Source organism: Podarcis melisellensis, assembly GCF_964234715.1.
Source record: "Podarcis melisellensis genome assembly, chromosome: 14".
In the NCBI taxonomy this organism is placed as follows: Eukaryota; Metazoa; Chordata; class Lepidosauria; order Squamata; family Lacertidae; genus Podarcis; species Podarcis melisellensis.
The window spans coordinates 38505575-38530739 of record NC_138546.1 but is presented as its reverse complement, the minus strand read 5'-3'; the positions used below and the strand labels follow the sequence as shown (position 1 = coordinate 38530739).

The following is a 25165-nucleotide window of genomic DNA, read 5'->3' as shown; positions in this document are numbered from 1 at the left end:
GATGATCAAACTAAAATGTTTGCCTTCTTTATTCTCTTCTCTTTTTGTTTAGCAATGTATATTTACAGGTGAAAGCAATTTCCAACATTGTATGGAAATACCAGCGTTATCATTTTGTTATGGCATATCACGAGAAGCCTATCCTGCCGCCTCCTCTTATTATTCTTAGTCATATGGCTTCCCTATTCTGCTGTGTATGCAAGCAGAGAAAGAAAGACAAAACTTCTGATGGGCCAAGTAAGAACAAACAAAAATATGCAAAGTTAGGTTGTTCTTTGCATTATGTGAAATCCAGGGATTGATAGGAGCCTGGTTTGTGTGTAGGGCTTATGCAAAATCCCACCCCTCAGTTCACTGTCCCATTAGTGGATGGCAAAGTGGGAGTGGAGGCTCAACAATTTGGGTGTGGGTGTGTGGACAGAACATTTTGCCTTGTTTTCAGGATTGGGGCGAACAGGATGCTTAAGAGAACTTAGGGTGACAGCACATTTTTTTATCTCTGCCCAACCACTGCTACGAAAATGCTTTCATTATACAGTGGTGCCTCGGGTTACAGACACTTCAGGTTACATACACTTCAGGTTACAGACTCCGCTAACCCAGAAATAGTGCTTCAGGTTAAGAACTTTGCTTCAGGATTAGAACAGAAATTGTGCTCCGGTGGCGCAGCGGCAGCAGGAGGCCCCATTAGCTAAAGTGGTGCTTCAGGTTAAGAACAGTTTCAGGTTAAGAACGGACATCCGGAACGAATTAAGTACTTAACCCGAGGTACCACTATAAGTGGAATTCTTAAAAAGCTGAACAAGGACTTGTTCTCACCATCACTGCGGACTTCTTTGATAATTGGGAATGACCTTGCACATCCATGTCAATCGCCTGACAATACCAAAACAAAACCAGCTGCCCCTACAGAGGAAGATCTTTTGCATTTCAACTTTCAATTCAAGCCAGCATTGCAAAGGGACAATTGCACTTATGGCAAGACCCTCTTGCGGGTTTGCTGTAAGTGCAGATCCCAGCACTGTGCAAGTTCCTGATGGGCAACTCTGTAGCGCAGCAGATTTACGCAGAGTTGCTGACAGCACCAGTCTGCTTATTAGCACCAACATCAAAGCTCCCTTGCCAGGAACTATCAGGAACAATTTAAAGATCCCCATTGTTTCCTGGTAGCTGCTTTCCCACTTGTCAGACATCTGATATCACATTGGGACTTGAGCCAGACCTCCTGTGGCCAGAGGATCCCCAGCCTGATTTTGTGAGCCAGTAATAGATATGTGGGGAAGGGGGTTTGAAAGTGGTACCTTGGTTTCCAAACTAAATCTGTTCTAAAACCAAAGCGTTCTAAAACCAAGGTGCACTTTCCAATAGAAAGTAATGCAAAATGGATTAATCCGTTCCAGACTTTTAAAAAGAACCCCTAAAACAGTAAATTAACATGAATTTTACTATCTAACAAAACCGTTTCTGGGTTAGGGTAATTTTAGGATTGGGTTAGTGTTAGGGTAAGGATTAGAATTAGGGTTAAGGTCAGTGTTGTTTTATGTTTTCTTGTGATTTTGATTCATTTGCGGGTGGTTTGCTTTTTTCAATTTGTTGTGTTGCTGCTTTTTCGTGAGTTTTTCAAGTTTGTTGGCTTCTCAGCTGGAGAGGTGCGGGCTCTGTCACACTTTTCCATTGAGGGGTGCATGGCTGCATTCACCTCGAATAGAGAAGTTTAAAGGAGCATCGCGTGGCAATGCGGAGACAGCCATCCCAGGAGCCACCAGCCGCGAACCCCTCAATGGAAAGTGTGACGGAGCCTGCACCTCCCCAGCTGAGCAGCCCAATCTAATTCCTGCTCCTGTGCAAGCAGGAACGGGGGCGGGGATCTCTCAGCTGGGAAACAGAGGCTTCGCGCTCCCTAGTTGAGCTGCCACGATTCAGCTCCTACTCCTGTGCAAGCAGGAGCAGGGGCACTCAAAACCGAAGTGTGGCACTGAAAAAGGAAGTATAACACTCAAAGCGGAACAGTTTGGATTCTGAAAAAAGTTCACAAACCGGAACACCTACTTCCGGGTTTGCGCCGTTCGATTTCCAAGTTGTTCGTTAACTAAGCTGTTCAAAAACCGAGGTACCACTGTACTTTAAAAGTATATGAATAGATGTGTTAGTAACCCAACAAACAACCATTTTTGGAGGTGCATTATAGTCTAGCGTACCTAATTTGGGGGAAGGGAAAAAAAACCCTGATACAGTGGTACCTTGGGTTACAGACACCTTGGGTTACAGACACTTCAGGTTACAGACGCCGCTAACCTGGAAGTAGTACCTCAGGTTGAGAACTTTACCTCAGGATGAAAACAGAAATTGCGGCACAGCGGCAGCGGGAGGCCCCATTAGCTAAAGTGGTACCTCAGGTTAAGAACAGTTTCAGGTTAAGAACAGACCTCCAGAACGAATTATGTTCTTAACCAGAGGTACCACTGTATACTTAAAATCCAACACTCATGATGTGAGGTCCTTGGCTAAGGGAATACTCATTTCCTTGGTTTTTCACTGTTTTTACTTCTTTTCTGCAGTGGTTCATTAGCAAGCTTCTGAAATGGATTGTTTCTTTCATTCTCTAGAACTGTTTCTAACAGAAGAAGATCAAAAGAAGCTTCATGATTTTGAAGAGTTGTGTGTTGAGATGTATTTCAATGAAAAAGATGATAAATTCCATTCTGGAAGTGAAGAGAGAATTAGAGTTACTTCTGAACGGTATGAAATAATAAGGAACGACTGTTTCAACCTTGTTCTTTTCAGTTTTTCCAGGAATGATTGGAACAGCTAATTGAATAGCACATTTTCAGTTACTTTAAAATCAAACTCCAATTTACATTTATCACAGCAGATGTTGACCAACAGCAGCCTGTTTTAACATGTGGACCTTTGATTGGCAGGGTCCATTATATAATTATCTAATTGCAGACCAGTAGCCATTTTAGTCTTTGCATCAAAAGCAACACAGAGGCCACATTTGAACACAAGCTTTCATGAACTAGAGCATACATAATCAGGCACATGAAGCATTATCCTCATTTAGCAGTTCAGTGGCGTAGGGTGGGTTGTCAGCACCCGGGGCAAGGCAAGTAATTTGCGCCCCCTAACCCGTGGATTTGCGCCCCCTAACCCTAACCCCCAGATGTTGCGGCCGGTGCGGCCGGCCCCCCCTGCACCCCTCACGCTACGCCACTGTCTCTGTTGCATACTTACAGTAATCTCCCTGGTCTGGTTCACAGGTCGCTCTAAGCCAAACCACGGGTTGGTACAGAATGCATGAGCTCAGGGAGAGGAAATCACTTCGCTCTTCCCTGGTCATTCTGCTGCTGAGCCAACCCATAGTCAGGCTTAGTATGTTGTCGGGACATGGGCTTGTCGTTTAACTATTCTGGGCAAACTACTGGGCAAACCTTGCTGATTATACAAATTGTCTTCAAGACTGATTCAGTGATCTGATCATGCCTGATGCAGGGACAGAACACAATTTCTTGGTGGGAGTTGATTTGGAAGGATGTAAGGATGGGATGCGGGTGGCGCTGTTGGTTAAACCACAGAGCCTAGGACTTGCCGATCAGAGGGTCGGCAGTTCGAATCCCCACGACGGGGTGAGCTCCCATTCTTCGGTCCCTGCTCCTGCCAACCTAGCAGTTCGAAAGCACATCAAAGTGCAAGTAGATAAATAGGTACCGCTCCAGCGGGAAGGTAAACGGCATTTCCGTGCGCTGCTCTGGTTCGCCAGAAGCGGCTTAGTCATGCTGGCCACATGACCCAGAAGCTGTACGCCGGCTCCCTCGGCCAATAAAGCGAGATGAGCGCCACAACCCCAGAGTCGGCCTCGACTGGACCTAATGGTCAGGGGTCCCTTTACCTTTACTTTAAGACCAGAGCAGAAGACCAGGCCAGTAAGGCAGAAACACAGTACACAACCTTCTGTATGGGTGGGTTGTTACCAAAGAATCATAGAATTGCAGAGTTAGAAGGGACCCTGAGGGTCATCTAGTCCAACCCCTTGTTTTATGCTAACAGACCTGTAATTATTTCACATGGCCTACTTGTGATCTTCGGTGTTTTGAGAATTCCTTGCGTTCAGTGAAAAGTCTGATTCTCCTTTTTCTCTCTCCCCATGGTATCTTCTCCCTTCCCCTTCCAGCGTTGAGCAAATGTGCATCCAAATCAAGGAGGTTAGTGACAGAGTCAACTACATCAAGCGTTCATTGCACTCTCTCGATACACAGATTGGCCACTTGCAAGACCTCTCTGCTCTTACGGTGGACACTTTGAAAACATTAACTGCCCAGAAGGCTTCAGAAGCTAGCAAGGTCCATAATGAAATTACACGAGAACTGAGTATCTCAAAGCATTTGGCACAAAACCCCATTGATGACGGTCCTTTAAGATCTTCCATGTGGAGAAAGCACAGCATTGGCAATGTATTTGGTTCTTCTTTTCCTCAAGGAGGCCTTGAGAGTAATAATGCTTTACTGTGCAACATTTCTATGCAAGATGAAAGAGATTCTGGACATAAGATGACTGGGCCCTCCAAGAGGGATGAATTCAACTTTCCAGAGGCAGGTTCCTCGGGCAGTGCCTTAATTCCAGGAGCTCTATCACCCCCAGAACTTCGTCAAAGAATACAGGGTACAGACTCATCGAAATGCATTCAAAAGAATAAAAAGACGGGCACTTCGCTAAACAGCATGCCACATCTAACATCTTCGACAGCTAAATTTTTCGTTAGCACTCCTTCTCAGCCCAGCTGTAAAAGCCAGTTAGAAAGTACCACAAAGGATGACCAGGTTATAGTCCTTAAGGCTGCTGATGGAGAGAATGCTGTTGAATTTGGGGCATTTGTGGGTAAGTATAACACACCAAAATCTGTACTTCCAAAACTTGCTATTGGTTGCCATGACTCTCCTGCTTCTTGCTCTGTTAGCCTTGCTACCACCTCCCAGCCTTGTATTGAACCTGGAGGATGTGTTAATCATGGATTTATTTGTGATGAAAGTTATACTAGTGCTGAGAGCTACCCAGCCAAATGGAATCCTCAGTCCTCTTTGAAGCTGAAGAAGAAGGACGCCAAAAATAAATTACAGTTGACATCTGCTGATGAGGTCAGAAGTGACCCCAGTAATGATCTGAATGGGACACTGAATACTGAAGAACCTCCTGGAAGCATTCCAGAAACAGCACAAAAGGGTCATGATTTAAGTTCCAACACCACTGTACGTCTTCAGAAACTGTGGATCAAATCTAAATCTCAAGGTTTGATTTATCAAAAATTGTATGGGAACTTTAGCGGAATTTGGTTGCAGGTGGTGCACTTTGCTTTTAACCTCTTCACTTCCGCAAACTATCAAAATGTTTCTTTACTTTGTAAATCAGCACTTAACCATTTTGGTGTAGATTCTGTTGTTTATTCAAGTGGTGTTTTAACTGGAAATTTTTTTGCAAAATGGTGGCAGATTTTCTGTTTGTCAAGACAATGGAAGGAGAGGTGTGCTAACAAAATACTTTGAGTTCAGTTTATTCTGGACCAGGCATGCACAACCTGCAGCCCTTCTGTTGTTTCTGGACTACAACTCCCATCAGTCCCAACCAGCATAGCCAGTGATCAGGGATGATGGGAGGTGTAGTCCAACAACATCTGGAGGGCTGCAGGTTGTGCACACTTGATCTAGACCATTTCTAAGGTAAGAGTTTTTTTGCCTCAGTGGCTCAAAGTGAGCATGAATTTTTTTTTATCTTGCAACATGATTTGTTATGATAACTTTTTAAAGATTACATTTAGTTTAAACTTGTCAATGTTACCAGAAAATTCATTTCAGAGTACTCCAAAAGTGCCTTTAGCCATGTAAAGCCAATTAAATTTGGTAGATTGTGTTCACGCCATCCTGGTTTATTTCTGGGACCCCTGATGTTTGTGCAGTGGAAGCCTTTAAATAGGACCTTAAGCATGTAGACTCCTGATATGCCCCATTGCAATAAGCATGTAAGCCTCTATTCAAATATGAATAGAGGCTTCAGGAAGATCTGAGAATGGGCTATGCATGTGATTAAAATCTTTTACTACAAGTTTGAGTAACATCTGCCTGAGGCCCAGATCTATTCTGAATGGACTTGTAATATTTTTATCTAACTTTTGCTAGTGCTTTTAAGCTACCAGATTTGTGTGTTTAATAGTTGATTCCCCATTCACGTTTTGAAAATGGCTGTAATAATTGTAAATGTATGCTTTTAATTAAAAAATGGGAGTGGGGAGAAGTTAGATACAAAGGCTCAAGATCAGGCTGTTTATATTTACTTCACTAACCACACAGCTGAATAATGGCACTTCTTTTTTTTTTACTGTGGCAAAAGGTTTGGTGCCGGGGTGCCTTCTCGTTTATAATATAATCTTCATCCTTAATGTTCAGTCCTGTAGAATTTTGGAGACAGAGGAGTGATAGCCCTGTGAAGACATTCAGCATATATGTGCAGTGCATGATCTCTATGATCCCCAAGCTCCGTCCTGGCTCTACCTGCCACGCACTCATTGGTTTCACCTTTGCATAATGTTTTACATATGAAATGACAATGTGCATAAACCTGAAATCATGATTTGTGCACCTCAGTTCCATGTAATTTACAGATTCCATGATTCAAGCCTATAGGCTTTGGCCCCCACGTATGTATGTTTCTATGCAAATATAATCTAGTGTAAAAATGGCAGGCAAGGAAAGCTCTGCTCACTACACAGGCATTCTGAATGTTGACATAGGTTAATTATTTTGAATGGGTGTGAGAAAGGGTGAGAAAGAGAACACCATAGGCCATGTCATTGTTGTTTTCTTACATTTTGAGGGTGAAGTTTATATTTTTAAAATCTATTGTGTTGAACTGTGCTTTTTCTACTAATAGCTACATTTTGTAAAAATACCGATATCCACGCTAAATGGTTCTGAAAGCAAATAACACGCTCACGGCTTTGAAACCAGGGTAGTGGTATGAAATATTTCCTCTGAAATTGTTTCGTATGTCATCACTTATATGTAGGAAAAGCAATAGTTCCTCAACCTACCATTAAAAATGTCAACTGTCCTTCTATGTACTTTTCTGATCTCAGCAGTATCCTTAATCAAATTTGCATCTGTTTGGTGCTTCCCCTCTAAAATCTGCCGTTTTATTTCTGTTCATATAATGGTGTCGCCAAAGGTCACAGGGACAGCATGGAATTGCAACGATTTAAAGAGACTGTGGCTAAGAGCAAAGAAAAAAGTGATGATATTGAGGTAAGAGGGAGATTGCTGCGGAAGTTGAGCAGTAGCCCAAGCCAGGGTGAGAAACCTTTTTTCAGCCAAGGGCCACATTCCTCACAGGCAGCCTTATCAGGGCCACGTGTCAGTGGTGGGTGTGGCAAAAGTGTGTCTGGCTAGCCACACAGCATCCAGGCAAGCGAGAGGTACTTATCGTACCCCAAGGGCACATTCCAGCCAGATGAAACAACTAGAGGGAGGCACAGAGCAGGGTTAAGTGAGCTGTGTGGCTTGGGAGGAGGGGAGAATGATCTGGGCGGTGTCCTGAGGTCCTAGTCCTAAGCTGATACAGGGAGTTCACTTAAACTCAAATGTCAAATACATGTGCATTCACTCATGTTACAGGATGGTTTTCAGTGGTGTTAACTAAGCAGGCGCCTGTTCTACTTTGTCATTATAAGTTTGAGCTCCTAGCTGAGTAGTCCCAGGTTCAAAGACTTAGGTGGTGGGGGAATTATATCTCAGAAGTAGTGTATATATCCTGTACAGAGAAGGCCTCAGGGTCTGATCCTGTCACCACCCGTTAAAGAAATCCAAGACTGCCTGAGTAGGTAAAGGTAAAGGGACCCCTGACCATTAGGTCCAGTCGTGACTGACTCTGGGGTTGCGGCGCTCATCTCGCTTTATTGGCTGAGGGAGCCGGCGTACAGCTTCCGGGTCATGTGACCAGCATGACTAAGCCGCTTCTGGCGAACCAGAGCAGTGCATGGAAACGCCGTTTACCTTCCCGCCAGAGCGGTACCTATTTATCTACTTGCTTTGATGTGCTTTCGAGCTGCTAGGTTGGCAGGAGCAGGGACCAAGCAACAGGAGCTCACCCCGTCGCGGGGATTCAAACTGCCGACCTTCTGATTGGCAAGTCCTAGGCTCTCTGGTTTAACCCACAGCGCCACCTGCATCCCAGCCTGAGTAGTCAGAGCTGGGTTAAATGGATATCCCTGAGTAGTCAGGGATGGGTTAGCGCTGGGAAAAGGCAGCTTCCTATGCTTCAAGTTGCTAGGAAGCACAGCATTTTGGAGAGCATCAGTACTGTACTCAGTTTTAACTTCATGATAGATCTGGCCCAGACAGCATGGTGCAATCACAGTGTGTACCCAGAACTCCTAATGTCCTCCCCTGTTCTCTAAAGCATTCTTTTGTGCAGTCTTATAGCACAAAGTACTTGAATGTTTGCTGTAAGCAGCTTTGGGCACAGATCATTGTGGGAAAGTGGCATATAAGTTAACTCAATCAAACAAACATGACAGTGTGCAGAAAACTTTGACTCGTGTGAGCATGCATGGACATCAGAACACAAATATGAAATTTTAGACCAGGACTAAAACCTGCAGATGCCAGGCCTGAAGTGTTTCAGCTTTGAAGTAAGAGCTCTAAAATAACACTTGTAGGAAAACGGTCTCCCCAAACCCTAATTTCTTGTTTCTGGCCCAGAGTTTATGAAAAGTTTGAGACTTATTAAAGCCACTTCACTACTAACCTAAGTTTAAAAAGTCATTTATTGTTACCTTCTACAGGAGCAACAGGAAGATTTCAAAAAAGCAATTTTGGAAGGCATCGAGACAACAAAGCAACAGGTATAACTTTGCCATTTGTATTCCATCTCTTCATTGTTGCATCAAATAGCCAGTAACATTTGAATATTCCTTCAAAAAGCAAGTGTGTCACTTCTTAAGTACTGTATAGCAACTTTCAAGTGGTGACACAAATAAGATTATTTGAGTAGAGTTGTGAATTATAACATTGTTATTTGTTGAATACACAGGGTGGTAGTAATGCAGAAGGCAACCTGAGGCCTGTCAGTTCATGTGGTGGTTTTACCGACTACCATAGAAGCTCATTAGCAGCACTATCAGAGCAAAGTAAGTAAACACATTAGTTTCTGATCTCTGAATTTTCTGAACTAATACTAGCATACAGCATTTTTTCCTTTGTGCCATTTCCTGTATTTTCAAAACTGCTTTATTTTACAAAACACAGCCATTGTGGCTAAAATTTGACTGAGGGAACTGGCATTGGAGAGAGAGGGGCTTCTTGGTTCTTTCTTTCTCATTTCTTTCCCTACTGAAAATTGTCCTCCTACTGACTTTATCCCTTCTGGCTAAAAGCTGCCGCTGCTCATGTTTTTTCCTGCGAGTGCAGCTTGGTGGGAGTGAGTTTTGGTGGGGAAAAGAACAGGGGCGTGAGTGGTTGAGGCCTTATTACCCAGCCGTCAGCGCCTACTTCAGATTGCAGCCTCAGTGATTGGATTCTGTAAACAAGCCATCCCTAAAAATGTGGAATTACATAAATGCATAGTTGCTCCATCATCAGTCAATTAAACTTTGATTGATTGGGGAGCAATGTGAACTGGCAATACTGAGAGGTGAGAGTGGCACCCATCTTTGCTATTTAAAAAACTTGTCTTCCTTCTAACAGTAGCTTTTGACTGATATCCAGACAGCTTCTTTGAGCATGTTAAAGGTTCTAATGTCCACGGCAGATTTTTTTTAAAAAAATTGCGCAACACATAAACTTACGATTCTGTGCCCCAAACAAACCTTTGAAGGTCCTTTAACGCACTCGGGTGGTGCTGTGGGTTAAACCACAGAGCCTAGGACTTGCCGATCAGAAGGTCGGTGGTTTGAATCCCCGCGACGGGGTGAGCTCCTGTTGCTCAGTCCCTGCTCCTGCTAACCTAGCCGTTCAAAAGCACATCAAAGTGCAAGTAGATAAATAGGTGGGAAGGTAAACGGCATTTCCGTGCGCTGCTCTGGTTTGCCAGAAGCGGCTTAGTCATTCTGGCCACATGACCCGGAAGCTGTACACCGGCTCCTTCGGCCAATAAAGCGAGATGAGCACCACAACCCCAGAGTCGGTCACGACTGGACCTAACGGTCAGGGGTCCCTTTACCTTAGTTTCAAATGAGTTTTGCCCTGTGCCCAATATGTGCGTCTGAAGCATAGTCTTATGATTCTCTGTATCCAAGCCCATGTATGTGTATGAAAGCAAGTGTATCTTGCTTTCCCTGCAGGATCTTGGACACATATGTTGAAGAATTGGTAGTATATGTTGACATGTCAAAAGGTGGCCGTTCTAATTGCAAAATCATTTTCCAGTGCACAAGAGCAGAAGACCATCGGTTGAGGAGCCTCATCAGGCAGATTCCAAGGCGGCCTTACTCACAGTGAGTAAAACATAATAACAATGCATACAATGTTTCCCCTGGGTGTCTATGAAAAGAACCCAGGAAATACAAAAATTGAATCATAGTAGCAATTGATAGAACGCAGTACAAGGCAACACAGTTCACTGTCCATCACAATTTAGTGTGACCTGCTATGGTAGTACAGGTAACTCACAACTTATGTGCATTGAACTTGTGCACATTCAGCTTTCTATACTTGGCAGCTAAAAAAAAAAATAGAAACAAAAGGGGACAGGCATTCAGGAAAAGGAGTCTTTGGAAACCCCACCGGCCATTGAACCCAATGTGTTTTGACTATACACGATTTTGACTTTACACCCCATAATCTCCACATAAGTTGAGAGTTCCCTGAGGCCTCTAAAGTGGCAGTTTTTTCTTCTCTTGAAATGTGCTGGGCAAATTTGTCCTCTCTAGCTCTCATGCTTAAGAGTAGGGGTTGGAGGTCGACGAGAGCGAATTGTAATAGGTCTTCAAGGAGAATGTCCATATGGCATTTGATTGCACCTTCACACCACCTTTTTGAGTGCTGGCGGAATGTTCATGCCATTTCTGCCTGCACAGCTAATAGAGCCTGCTCAAGTAAGCAATTTACATCACCAAAATATCTCAAGATCAGGCAGTTAACCTGTCAGGCTATGGCTGCATTTGCTACATAGTTGCATTCCTAGTCTCTTCATCCAGGCACTTCTGCTGAACAGATTGTACAATTTCTTTTGACCAGCAGACTTAGCAATGCTTCAGAAGCATATTGAGGCTGAAAACATCTTCACAATTAATTTTTTTGAGGGAGCCTTGTAGTGCTCTTACAAAAGTCTGATATATTGCTTCTAAAACCATCAATTATGTACGAAATAGGTGCATCTCTCTCTTTTTTTCTTGCAGGATTGGTTACAAGGTCGACCGTCGTATAGCAATCAAATGTAAGTAAAGTCTAAATGGCAATACTCAGAACTGTCCAGGTATCTCCAAACTCCCCAGGAGTTGGGGAGGCATTGAGTGAGCTGCAGTTTTCTCCCTGTGTGCCAGCACACTGCACATTCACTTTTAAGCCTGTCTGATTGTTGCTGGGCAGTTAGACCACGAGAGGAGTCATCTAATCTATCTGCCCACCTGTTCCTAAGCAACCCTGATGACCTGGGCATTTATCTTGTGGTTGTTCTTGAAGGGGTATAATTGAACCTGCTGTGGCCAGTTTGAAACACCTGGCTCGTAGCCTCGTTAAAGAGCACCGCTGCAGCACCCATCGCCTTCACAGTAGTTTTAAGTCTTCAGAGTTGTTTTCTCTCCCCTCCCCTGCTCTGTTTGCTGTTCATTTGTTTTGAAGGCATAGAGGTTGCAGTATTGGGTCTGATGGGTGATTGGGCTTACAAGCAGGGACAGCAGGTGGCGCTGTGGGTTAAACCACAGAGCCTAGGACTTGCCAATCAGAAGGCTGGCGGTTCAAATCCCCGCCATGGGGTGAGCTCCCGTTGCTCGGTCCCTGCTCCTGCCAACCTAGCAGTTCGAAAGCACAAAAGTGCAAGTAGATAAATAGGTACCGCTCTGGCGGGAAGGTAAACGGTGTTTACATGTGCTGCTCTGGTTCACCAGAAGCGGCTTATTCATGCTGGCCACATGACCCGGAAGCTGTACACCGGCTCCCTCGGCCAATAAAGCGAGATGAGCACCGCAACCCCAGAGTCGGTCCTTTTACCTTTACCTATTACAAGCAGAGCAAAGTGACCAGAGCAATGAAGTTGAGTAGTAAAAAAACCAAGAAGTACATACAGAATTTGGGTTGAGTGCAATTTCTGTCTCTTGCAGGTCTTCTGAGGAAGATGCACTGAATGGTAAGCTGCTGATAACTTCGGTTTTGCCATAAATTTAACATGTTGTGGGAAACTAATGTATGGTTGCCAAAGATGATGTTGATGGAGGTTTGTTATGCATTTTAGTGGCAACAGCCCTTATTTATGGTTGTAATCATTACATGACTCAATTTAGGGAAAACCCCCTTGGTGCTTGTGCTCTTCTCCAGTCTTAGAGCATCTCATCATCATTTTCCTCATCTAAAATACCCCACGGTGGGAAGAATCACCATAAATGATCAAGGTCTTTCCTGTGAGCCTAGAGTGCTTTTTGTTCTTTGTCATAACCCTTTTTTAAAAAACCAGGATGCATTAAATCACGAGTTTTATGTAAAAATATAACACTCCCTTCCTTTTTTTCCAAAGGAATTGCCTCTCCTTTTAAACCCATCATGGATACCACCTACTACTATTCAGGTAAGTGTCCAAAACTAGGTTGCAAAATAATAAAAAGTAGAAGCGTCATCTTCTTCAATGAATTTCTCTGTCTTTTCAGCTGTTGAAAGAAATAATTTGATGAGGTTATCGCAAAGCATACCGTTCACTCCTGTGCCTCCAAGAGGTAGGAAAACTTATTGTAGCCTCTGGAATGATTTTCAGATTTTAATAATATTATTCCTTAATCGTCAAGCTTAATAGTGATAGATCTGTTTTTCACAGCACAGGAAAATAGGCAATAGTTCACCATCAAAATTCTGGGGATAGATTGGGGAAATGTATACTGAAGCTGACTCCTAAAAAGCTAGAGTCCCAAGCCTTTGTTGCTAGTTTTTAGCAGTAAATGGAAAAAGGTCTCCAAGTCAACACAGAGGATTCTATTGTATCAAAAGCTTAATACAGTGGTGCCTCGCAAGACGAAATAAATTCGTTCCGCAAGTCTCTTCGTCTTGCGAGTTTTTCGTCTTGCGATGCACGGTTTTCCATAGGAATGCATTGAAAATCAATTAATGCGTTCCTATGGAAACCGCCTTCCCCCGACCTCTTCTGGCGGGTGGCATTTTAAAATCGCCCGGGACAGCGGAGGACTTCTCCGCTGTCCGGGGCGATTTAAAAGCCCCTGGGAAGGCAGGCAGGGGGGACAAAGACTTTTGCCCCCCGCCTGCCTTCAGAAGAGGTCCAGGACAGGCTTCGCGGACCTCTCCGCAAGCAGCGGGAGCGCTCCTTGTGGAGAGTTGCCAGCGCGCCCAGGCTTCGCGGCCCCGCCGCCCGGCTTCGGGACATTGTTCCGAAGCCAGGCGGCGGGGGGAGGCTTTCCCGCCCCGCCGCCCGGCTTCGGGACATCGTTCCGATGCTGGGCGGCGGGGGGAGGTGTTCCTGCCCCGCCGCCCGGCATCGGGACGATGCCCCGAAGCCGGGCGGCGGGGGGAGGCTTTCTCGCCCCGCCGCCCGGCATCGGGGCGATTCCCCGAAGCCGGGCGGCGGGGGGAGGCTTTCCCGCCCCGCCGCCCAGCTTCGGGACATCGTTCCGATGCCGGACGGCGGGGGGAGGCTTTCTCGCCCCGCCGCCCGGCATCGGGACGATGCCCCGAAGCCGGGCGGCGGGGGGAGGCGTTCCTGCCCCGAAGCCGGGCGGCGGGGGGAGGCTTTCCCGCCCCGCCACCCAGCTTCGGGACATCGTCCCGATGCCGGGCGGCGGGGCAAGAAAGCCTCCCCCCGCCGCCCGGCATCGGGACGATGCCCCGATGCCGGGCGGCGGGGGGAGGCTTCAAAAGCCGTCCGGGGGCTTTTAAATCGCCCCGGACAGTCCCGGGGCGATTTAAAAGCCCCCGGTTAGGCTGGCAGGGGGGGCAAAGACTTTTGCCCCCCGCCCGCCTTGGGAAGAGGTCCTGGACCTCTTCCGAAGGCGGGCGGGGGGCAAAAGTCTTTGCTCCCCCCTGCCTGCCTTTCCGGGAGAGCGGAAAAGGCAGCGCTGCCTTCCCGCTCTCCCGGAAAGGCAGGCAGGGGGGAGCAAAGACTTTTGCCCCCTCCCGCCCGCCTTCGGAAGAGGTCCAGGACCTCTTCTGAAGGTGGGCGGGGTTTTGCCCCCCCCTGCCTGCCTTCAAAAGCCGTCCGGGATAGCGGGAAGCGCTTCCCTGCTATCCCAGACCGCTTTTAAAATGCTGGCGGTGGGGAGCAAAGCCTTTCGCCCCCGCCAGCCTTCCTGGACCTCTTCTGAAGTCCGGAGGGGGGGGGAGGCTTTGCTCCCCACCGCCAGCATTTAAAAAAAGGTCCCCGAGATTTCCCTATGGGCTTTCGTCTTGCGATGCAAGCCCATAGGGAAAATCGTCTAGCGAAGCGTCGCAAAAACCGAAAAACCCTTTCGTCTTGCGGGTTTTTCGTCTTGCGAGGCATTCGTCTTGCGGGGCACCACTGTAATTGGTTAGATAATTGATTATGCAAAAGTCTGGCTATATCTTCTCTCCATTGTCCGAAAAAGGTGTTCACCAGTACAGTATAAATAGACATTAAGTCAACGTTACCCCAGGCTTAACTGCATTTCACTTCTTTGTGCTGTGACGTTACAGGTGAACCAGTTACTGTGTATCGTCTTGAAGAAAGCTCTCCCAACATCTTGAACAACAGCATGTCTTCCTGGTCTCAGTTGGGTCTCTGTGCCAAAATAGAATTCCTAAGCAAGGAGGAGATGGGAGGAGGCTTGCGACGAGCCCTCAAGGTGGCCTGCACCTGGTCCGAGTATGATATTCTGAAATCAGGCCACCTTTATATCATCAAATCTTTTCTTCCGGAAGTTGTCAATACTTGGTCAAGCATTTACAAAGAAGACACAGTGTTACATCTCTGTTTAAGAGTAAGTTGTTGTTCTTGCTCATCTAGTTCATATCCACCAGATGCTTAAACATGTTTAGCAGTTGGATACTGTTGGGACAACCAAGATATATCCCTTCTTTCCTTCACTGTCCTCCATTGGCAACACTGCCATCTACCCTCTTGCCCAACTTTTGGTCATTGGCTTTTTTTTTCACTCCTCACTCCATCTCTCTTACTCTGCATATTCAGTTCATCTCCAGTTATGTTGCTTCTCCCTTTAAAAATTTAGAAAAATACATTGGTCACATCAGCAAAACTTCCGGTCATCTGTCACTTTGACTGCTACAACATTCTGCTCTCTAGTTTTCCATTCACACCTTCATCACCTCACTTCTTCCCAGCACTCTGCTGCCAAAACCACCCATCTTTTTATCACTCCTAAACATATGGCACCCTTCCATAAATCCTTACGCTCATCCATAGCCTTGTCACCCCATCTCTTGTTTTTATATTCCAACGCATCCCTGCATACAGCCTTCACTGTCCAAAGGTTGCTGTCCAAAGATTTTCTGCTCACTCCAACAGCGTTGTCCTTTATCCCTTATACATGGGGCTGCATCCCAGAATACTTCCATGATACTACCTCTCTTACTTCTTTAAAAACCCTCCTCCAAATTCACATTTTTCTGTTATGTCTTTGACACTGTCCCTAGTCTCTATATCCCTATGTCACTAAGCCTAACTATGAGTAATTGCAAAAATTACATTTGCTTCACTGTTTTCTCTGCTTCCGTTTGCCTCCCTCTTTCTCCTTTGTGTTGATTTCTAAATTGTAAAGGACCTGTGCTCTCATTCTTTGAAAAGCACTGTGTAGTTTCATCGTACTGTATAAAGCAATAATGGACCACAAAGGTAGGAATTTTCTGCCTATTGTCTTAACTACTTTGTATGAATATAACAACACAAAAATGTACCGTATTTTTTCGTGTATAAGACTAGGTTTTCCCCCTTAAAAATAATGTGAAAAATTTGAGGGGGTGGGTGTCTTATACAAGGATAGTAAAATACACAATATTTTCTTAAATTGGAGTCCCTCAAAATAGGGGGCATCTTATAGACGGAAAAATACGGTAATTAGAAGGGAAAAAATGTAACACAGTTCCTTGTGTTTCTTCTCCATGCTAGAGGTTTATCTTGAGTAAAGTCTTTGGTGTGTCTGTTTTTTAAATCCATAGGAAATTCAGCAACAGAGGGCTGCTCAGAAACTCACGTTTGCATTCAATCAGATGAAGCCAAAATCTATTCCCTATTCTCCAAGGTAGGCATTATTACATCTTCAAATGTAGCATGAAATAATGGAACAAAAAGGAATTTCCACACCAGAGTGCGAGGCTAATGAATCAGTTGTTCACGCAGTGTTCTCGTTCCTATGTGTTTTCTTACAAGGTTCTTGGAAGCATTCCTCTTATATTGTCACTCAGCTGGCCAGTGGTTTGCAGTTGAGGAGTGCATGACAGGAGAATTCAGAAAGTACAACAACAACAATGGAGATGAAATAATTCCAACCAACATGCTAGAGGAGGTCATGTTAGCCTTCAGCCACTGGACATACGAATATACTCGAGGAGAGCTGTTGGTCCTTGACCTGCAAGGTAAATGGATGTGTGTGTGGATGTGACACAGAGGTGTATGCTGTAGTAATTGCACCAGAAGCTTGTGACTTGCACAATATGGATCGTCATCAAATTTCATTGTTGCCACATGAAAAGACTCATTTTTAAAAAATTATTTTTTATTATTAAAATAATTCAGCATTAATACATATTACAAATATACAAACAAACATACATTTCATACAATCCTTAAAAATATTCATACATACCCACACTCAGTCCCACAGATACTTCCTTTTCCCACCACCATCCTTCACCCTTCACCCTCCCTTGTGTTAGACTTTCAATCTACTCAATTGCAATTTCTCTCCATCCATACTCATACTTGCATGTCTCTCTTCAATCTCCTGTAACCAACTCCACTTACCATTTTCTCTCCTGTATTTAGAATACCTTGTTCTTCTTGGGGGGGGGGGCATTCTGCAAACAGTATGATAATGATGATGTATTATTCATTTACTTACTCACTCACCTTTCACCCTAAGGCCCCAGGATAGGTTACATCACTTTAAAATACATCATTAAAAGCAGATTAAAGCAAATTATAATCACAGAAGTAGGGTGAGTACTAAAACTACACATCTCAGATGTAAAAGGCTGGGGTAAAGAGGTAGGTCTTCAGTATTCACCCAAAACTGTACAGTGAAGGTACAGACATAGCTCTGTAGGGAGGGACTTAGGGACTGCCACAGAGAATGCCATCTCCTGGATCACCCCCCCCCCCCGAGATGGTCACCTGTGCTGTTCTTAAGATGCAAGAGGGTCTGTCGGGATGGATGCAGTCTTTCAGATACAGGCATCCCCCCGCTTAACGCACAATCGATTTGCATGTGACTGTGTATACATGCAGCGTTTGGAGATAGATAGATGGCTAGATAGATGGATGGATAGATGATAGATAGATAGATAGATAGATAGATAGATAGATAGATAGATAGATAGAGTGATAGATTCAGACCAGGAAATGTTGGGAGAGAGGTGGCAAGTCCTTGTGGCTCGTGAGGAGACCCTTCACGGAGCCTGAGGAGAACTTCAGTGAGGGAGGAGGGAGCCCCAAAGAGACTAGAGGTTCAGCGATGCTTTGTTTAGGCTGCTCAGCCTCCCTGCCTAACAGCTGATGCATGCAGTCGCACAGCAGCAGCTGCTGCATTTCTGCACATCCTCTAGCCATCCCCAGAACTTCAACTCTAGTTGAAGAGAGAGTTGTCTGGAGAGAGAGCTGGACAGCAGAGGAAAATGGCTTTTTAGAGGATGCTCCCCACTTACACAAGGCACAAAATGTAACCCCCGCGTAAGTAGGGGGCACCTGTATTTCAGCTGTTCAAATTGTTCATCTGCTATAATTTCTCTTTTTATGTTAAAATTACTCTTGTGCTACTTGGCTAACAGGATAATAACTTCCTTTGCTTCTTGTGAAGGTGTTGGAGAAAATTTGACAGATCCTTCTGTGATAAAAGCTGAAGAAAAGAGGTAAGCAGTGCAAAATTCCTTTTTCCTATGGCCACATGTGGCAAGCGTGGAGGGCTGCCCTTCTGCTTTAGGTGTACCAATTAACAGATACCAAGGACAGATTTATGATGAAACTTTAAGTTAGCTTACTGCTGTGATTTTTAAGGACACTATCAGCAGCAAACTTTCTGCTGGGAATTGCCGGTGTGATACTATGGGAGAGCATTCCTATCTTACCTGCATAATTAGGATTGTATTCAGTGCTAGTCCTATTCCGAATAGAACCATTGAAATGAATGAACCTAAGGTTTCCAATGTTCACCAATGTCAGTGGATATACTTTGAGTAGGACCAACAATGGATACAACCCAAAACCTCCCCCATATCTAGCCAGGGGGTGATGACCACACACAAAAAAAATCATGTTTGGCTGTAGGTATTTTTTTAATGTGTGCTTTCTTTTAAAGGTCAAACGATATGGTATTTGGTCCTGCAAATCTGGGAGAAGATGCCATCAAAAATTTCAGAGCTAAGCACCACTGCAACTCATGCTGCAGGAAACTTAAGCTTCCAGGTAAATAGCAGCCCCCGATTTATGAAAGAGAACTTCTCTCTTGTAGCTTCTACCTATGATAAATTGAATTTTACATTGTTATGGGGGTAAGGCATTCTCTCCACATAAAATGGATGAATTGCTGGAACCAAGCTGAGCTTCATTGATCAGTTGGACCTCACTGGCTTGCTCTTGAAACCTCATGAGGAAACACTTATTTTTCTCTCCCAAAAGAAAATCTGCCCCGAAAACTAATTCTTTCACCTTTTCAATGGGCCTGAACTCAATACCTATAACAAATGCCCTAAATATATTGTTGCAAGGAAGAGAAAAAATGGCTTTATTGACCCTTTTTTTGGGGGGGGGGGAGGAACGCCTTCTGCCCTGTCAGCTAGAAGCCTCTGTATGCATCTCAGTGGCTTTTATTAATTCTGTGAACGATCAACTCCAAGAACCCAATTTCCTTTCCATGGATCTGACGAGCCCTAAAAAATTGTGGTAGGTAGTCAGGCACAAATTGTCCTGAAATTACCAACCTAGGCCTAAAGTCACTTGATAGATTGATATCATATGCAAGTTGTGCCACACCCAGAGGCCATAGTTCAGGCTGAACCAGAGCAGAGCAATTTATAATTCAAATATTTATTTTCTTGAAAAAGTTTTGGTACTTGGCAAAGTGACTAATACAGGTCTTTTGAAGAGAGGAACAAACCACACATCAGCAAGGGCTTCTTTTCTGCCACTATATTATTATTATTATTATTGTTGTTGTTGTTGTTGTTGTTGTTGTTGTTGTTGTTGTTGTTGTTGTTGTTATACATATTTATTAAGAGGAATTGCCTTGGAAGTGTGCTTACAAAGGGACCGTTGTTCTCCCCTTTTTCTTTCAACAATGCTGAAGCCTATACACTCTGCTAGAGCAACATTTCCCCAACCTGGTGCCCTCCTGTTACGTTGGGCTGCAGTTCTCATCAGTCCCAACCAGCATATCTGTGTTGGCCAGGACTGATGGGAGCTGGAGTGCAAAAAATTTGGAGAACACCAGATTGGGAAAGCTGCTGTAGACACTTGACCTTCTCTACAGCCTGGATAACTCAGCTGGTCAGAGATGGTGTTGATAATGCCAAAGTTGCAGGTTTGATCCCTGTATGGGACAGCTGCAAATTCCTGCATTGCAGAGGGATGGACTAGATCAGTGTTTCCCAACCTTGTGCCTCCAGATGTTTTTGGCCTACAACTCCCATCATCCCTAGCTAGCAAGACCAGTGGTCAGGGATGATGGGAATTGTAGTTCAAAAACAGCTGGAGGCACAAGGTTGGGAAACACTGGACTAGATGATGAATATAACAACACAAAAATGTCCCTTCCAACTTTACAGTTCTATGATTCTGCCTGTTGGGAAATCTGACTGTGGCCCAGCCAGGCACGAGATGGCCAGCATCATAAGGGCAAGTCTGTGGGACAACCTACCCGCACATCCTTTGATATCAGACACCTTGCCTCCACCACCCAATAATGCCCACTGGACAACTGTGGGCCAGTCTTCAAAGCTCAGAGTTTTGCACTGGGAAGAACCTGAAGGCCTACCTTGCCTGCATAACTCTGGCAGGACATTAATTCGCCTTCTCTCCTTATTTTAGAGAGGAGCTCTAATTTGAATCAGAAGTAAGGCTGCTAATTTGTATATTCTCTCTCCCTCTCCCTCTCCATCTCCCTCTCCCCCTCTTCAACCCAACTGTATCTGTGGGATTTCGGGTGGTTGCTCTTTCCCCGTAGACTTGAAGAGAAACGACTACACACCCGATAAAATCCTACTGCCTCAAGATGATTCTCCAGAACTGACCATTCGGCCTGGGAGCTGCACCAAAGAATCGGACTCTGCCAGTTCCAGTCACCTCATGCTGTAAAGATACGCACAGCTCTCTGGCTCTAACCAAACCCTCGCAGAAGTCACGGGGTTCGTTTGCCCTTCATCAAAACAAAGGCCGCATGAAAAAGGACCAAACTGTTTTGATGACGCTGGTACAGTTAACTGTCCACCGTTGAGTGGCCTAGCATAATGTGGGAATCACCTCTGAAGGAGTAGCTGGCAGCTGCTGGTTTTTTTATATAAAAAAAGGTTGAATGAAATTAAGTATTTATGAAATAGCTTTTTAAAGAGGCGTTTTAGCAGAAGGATAACTTAACATTTTACCTTGGTCCATGAGAGGGGGCCTTTCCTCCCCTTCATCCGGTAGTGCAATATGCCCTTGACCAAATGATGTTTTTCTTTTTGTGCTGATGGTTTTTAAGGCAGATGGTTTGGGGGCTTTGTGGCAGCTGGTTTCTGTCATCTGGCTAGAGAAACGGGAGGGAGCAACCCCCCCCCCCACCTTCCCACAGACACCGAAGGATTCCTTTGACACTTCTCAGGGTGTCTCAGATAATTGCTCTCTCTGCTCAGTGCCATGTATGTTTTATGTGGCTCAATGGAACGAGGCTGCTCCTAAGGATCTGTCCATATTTAGTTAACGCCAGTAAGCTGAGCTGCAGGGAGTGGGAACGCCTGGTTCCAAACAAGAAGTGATGGCTTGTCTCCTGCATCAGGATTCATCCTCAAGTGTGGAGCCAGTTCTCTCGGGATGGATGGGATGGATTGCGCATAGTGAAATCCCTCCCCCTCCTGTGTCGTTGGTTGTTGTTTTTTTTAACGATACATTTCAGTTTTATCTAATCACTGTCCAATAGTAGTAAAGTCGCAAGACAAGTCTGATCACATTTGTATAACAGAACAAAGCAGCTGCTCTTGGGTAAGACGCTGCCTTGTAAAATGAGCAGGTGTGTTGGGGAAGTGGCTATTACTTGTTATATATAATGGCCGCTTCAGAAGTGTTGCCTTCCAAAGATCTCCTAAAACCAGTAAAAGAAAGCTGAATGTATGCATCAACCTTTGGGGGCCTCTTCTGATCTTATCACAGCAGTGTTGGAGCTGCTGCAGTCTGGTACCTTCTCACGCCATTTGGGTAACTTTGGAAGCCCTGGGCCATGGGGCAAGAGTCCTGGTTGGGGCTGCTCATCTTGCCAGCGCTGCCGCGGTTTCCGGCGGGAGCAACGCGGGCGTAGAAGTGAGCTGCAGAGTGGACTTGTCCCCTGGCACCAGTGCTTTCCAACCTCAGCTTTTGCGGTGCTGTAAGGACCAGGCCTGTTGTGGGCTCCACACCACCGCAGGGACGTAAGGAGCAGCCCCTTAGTTGTATTTAATATTGTGTGAAGACACCTTTTAATGTAATATTATATATGGTACTTATTTAAAAGAAAAGGAACTAGGATGAATTTACATTATGTAATGTGTGGGAGATTGCAATGCAAACTTTATGCCAATAAAATGTCATTTTCCTGTCCCAAATTTGTTGAATATTCAACAAGAAGAACCTGTTGTCCAACTGAATTTTCATGCTGCAACTTTTGTTTGTTTGTTACATAGGTACTAATTGTAAATTTTAATTGAACGGCATCATAACGCCCAGTAATTATTCTTTTTTAAAATTCTGTAGTGTATCTTATAGATACAGACATTAAGGCACGAACACAATAGCTGTTTAAATGGTGGTTTATGTTGCTGGGGGAGGAAAGGTATAGTGTATTAAAGATAAAAAACTGTATACATTTTGTATATCAATAAATCTTTAAACAATCCCAAATAAATTTATTCTTGTTTAGACTGGTGAGCTTCTACCTTTATTTGATTTGATTGATCCGGGGAGGGAGGGTCAGAGGGAGGAAAGGAACAGGTAAAAACTAATCTGTTGATTTGAGAATAATTTGGACTGCAAGAATGGCCCACCAATAGAAGTATATTTTAGTAAGTAATGTGCAAGTAGTGTGACTAGCCAGCTGGAGCTACTTTGAGAATCAGGTGGAGGTCAGTGAGTCATCAAGTCTTAATACTACTGAGTAGCTTTTGTTAGACAGCAAAATGACTTGGGTTAGCCTCGCAGAAGCATTGAACTATTGACAAGCTGGAATGTGTGCAGAGGAGGGCAACCATGATGATCAAGGATCTGGAAACCAAGCTGTATGATGAATTGTTGAAGGAATTTGGTATGTTTAGCCTGGGAAAGAGGAGACTGAGAGGAGATAGGCTAGCTATCTTCAGATATCTCAAGGGCTGTCACATGGAAGAGGGAACAAGCTTGTTTTCTCCTGCTCTGGAGGGAAGGGCGCAAACCAATGGATTCAAGTTACAAGAAAGGAGATTCTGATGAAACATCAGGAAGAACGTTCTGACAGTGAGAGCTGTTTGAAAGTGGAATGGTCTCCCTCGGGAGGCTGTGGACTCTCCTTCTTTGGAGGTTTATAAGCAGAGGTTGGATGGCCGGCTGTCATGGATGCTTTAACTGAGATTCCTGCATTGCAGGAGTGTTGGGACTTGGTGAGCCTTGGGGTCCCTTCAAACTATGATTCTATGATAATGTAACCAATACTCTACCAAAATAATCTTCTCTTCGAAGCACCTTCAGTGCACTCTGGAATTTATGACCTGGGAGGCGAACGTGCCAGATATTGGTGCTGTTCTTTTTCTCGATCGATCATTTATTATTGTGATGCTTTTAACTTTCTTTCATGGACTTCTTTTCAAAGACAGAATATCTTTCTGCCTATATTTTTGTCATCTGCTGTGTTCTTGGGTTTAGCCAACTTGACCTGCAGTGGAGCTTAATCCTAAATGAGCATATGGTTTCAATTCCATTCACAACTACTATAGTTTAGCCAAAGAAGACTATGCCTACAAAAAGATAGAAAGGATATGGTGTAGATGTCATTTTGTTTTATTGTAATTTTGATGGAAAGACACCAGTTCCACATTCCCATAAATGTTATCTCAGCTTATTTTTTTCTTGGCTTTATCCCCGTTTCAATTTTTAAAGAGACTCCTCCCTTTTGAGCATCAAAACACTGGGTCACCTCAACTGTAATACTTCTGTTTCTCTATTGCAGGCTTCTTCAACCTCAGCCCTCCAGATGTTTTGAGACTACAATTCCCATCATCCCTGACCACTGGTCCTGCTAGCTAGGGATCATGGGAGTTGTAGGCCAAAAACATCTGGAGAGCTGAGGAGGTTGAGGAAGTCTGCTCTATTGTTTGTTTTCCATTCCAGATTAGTTTCTCTTCCAGCCTATAATAAAGAGGTAAACGTTTAAACCAGTGAGGGGTCCTGGTTTGGAGCTCCTCACCCCAATTTTGGAATCCCACCTTCCATCAACATCTGCCAACATAGCCAATGGCCAGGAGTGACTTGTAGTATTCAGTCAAGCAACATTCTGAAAGAGCATCCTTGCATTAAGCCAAGGGTTCCAAAACAAGCTGTAAAAAGTGCTAAGCAGACACACTGAGCTTGGGTGTGGCAAATTTCACCAGCCGATTTAGGTTTTCAACTTTAAACTGGTTCTTGTCCTTGTGTCTTCCTTCAACATCTGCAAATATTACCCATTGGATCTCTTTGTAGGGTGGGAATAATGAGTTCAAGGGTCTATAGTTTTTGTTTGCCTGTTTTTAACCTGCTCCTCTGCCTTTAACAGCCTTCAGATTTGCTCCTGCTGATCTCTTAACTGCGCCTGATAATTGTTGACCAATCTGCTCTTAAAGGCACAGGTACAAGTAGGCTGTTAATTGTCTGGTCAGTCAGAAAAAACCTGTTTCTGCTCATCAAGGAACTTGGGAGAGTGCTTGCAGGTATTCAAGGAAGAAAATAACTGTCTAGGAAGAGAGCTTACACCAAGCCAGAAATCTAGACCAGGGTGGATATAATTTCAATCAAATCAGTTTAAATCACTAGTAAGTAAGACTTGATTTGAATCAATTTTTTAACAGAAAGACTCATTCTTGCTGGTATAATCTTAATATTTACAACCAGATGCAGATTTCATTTTTGGAATAATAAATTTTCAGAGTAGTTTTTACAGTTACCGGTATATTAAAAATTACTGATTTGGTTATACTATTAGAAATACATAGATAATTATGAAATTATTGTGAGGTTTAATAAGTTAACTGTTTATATTTGGACAACATTTCTGCTGTACTTTATTAGAAGTAGAAAAACAATAATTTTTCTTTTTTTAAAACTTAGACTGAGTTTTAGCACACATGAAAAACTTAAAACAAATCCTTATTTCCTGTTGGATAGCCTTTGGACTATAATGTAATTTAAATAGAAAACGATCTTTAGAAAGATTCGTCCTCCAAAAGCATTTTATTTTTAAAAATCCAATTTAAATTTTAAAAAATGATTTAAATTTTAAAAATCTGATTTTTTAAAATTATTTTTAAAAAATAATTTATTTTTATCCACCCTGAGCTAAACCCAACTTGGTTATGGTCCTGTGCTGTCAAACCTGAGCATCATGAAGAATTAG

General features: G+C 44.0%; 1 protein-coding gene across 2 annotated transcripts in view; it reads left to right on the top strand.

Moving 5' to 3' along the window:
- Positions 1-22469, top strand: part of TRPM7 (transient receptor potential cation channel subfamily M member 7) — a 76202-nt gene extending 53733 nt beyond the window's left edge. Inside the window, exons 24-40 of one of the 2 annotated variants that reach the window (XM_081888345.1) lie at positions 53-237; positions 2607-2739; positions 4172-5283; positions 7213-7289; positions 8828-8887; positions 9076-9172; positions 10410-10477; positions 11381-11418; positions 12302-12327; positions 12712-12762; positions 12842-12907; positions 14850-15133; positions 16329-16411; positions 16540-16745; positions 18185-18236; positions 18683-18789; positions 20546-22469. In XM_081888345.1, the coding sequence (XP_081744471.1) occupies positions 53-237; positions 2607-2739; positions 4172-5283; positions 7213-7289; positions 8828-8887; positions 9076-9172; positions 10410-10477; positions 11381-11418; positions 12302-12327; positions 12712-12762; positions 12842-12907; positions 14850-15133; positions 16329-16411; positions 16540-16745; positions 18185-18236; positions 18683-18789; positions 20546-20676 (2776 nt within the window). In that variant the 3' untranslated portion in view covers positions 20677-22469. The remainder of the gene's footprint in view (positions 1-52; positions 238-2606; positions 2740-4171; positions 5284-7212; positions 7290-8827; positions 8888-9075; positions 9173-10409; positions 10478-11380; positions 11419-12301; positions 12328-12711; positions 12763-12841; positions 12908-14849; positions 15134-16328; positions 16412-16539; positions 16746-18184; positions 18237-18682; positions 18790-20545) is intronic. The other variant, XM_081888346.1, reaches the window with a different exon arrangement.
- Positions 22470-25165: the final 2696 nt, after the last annotated feature.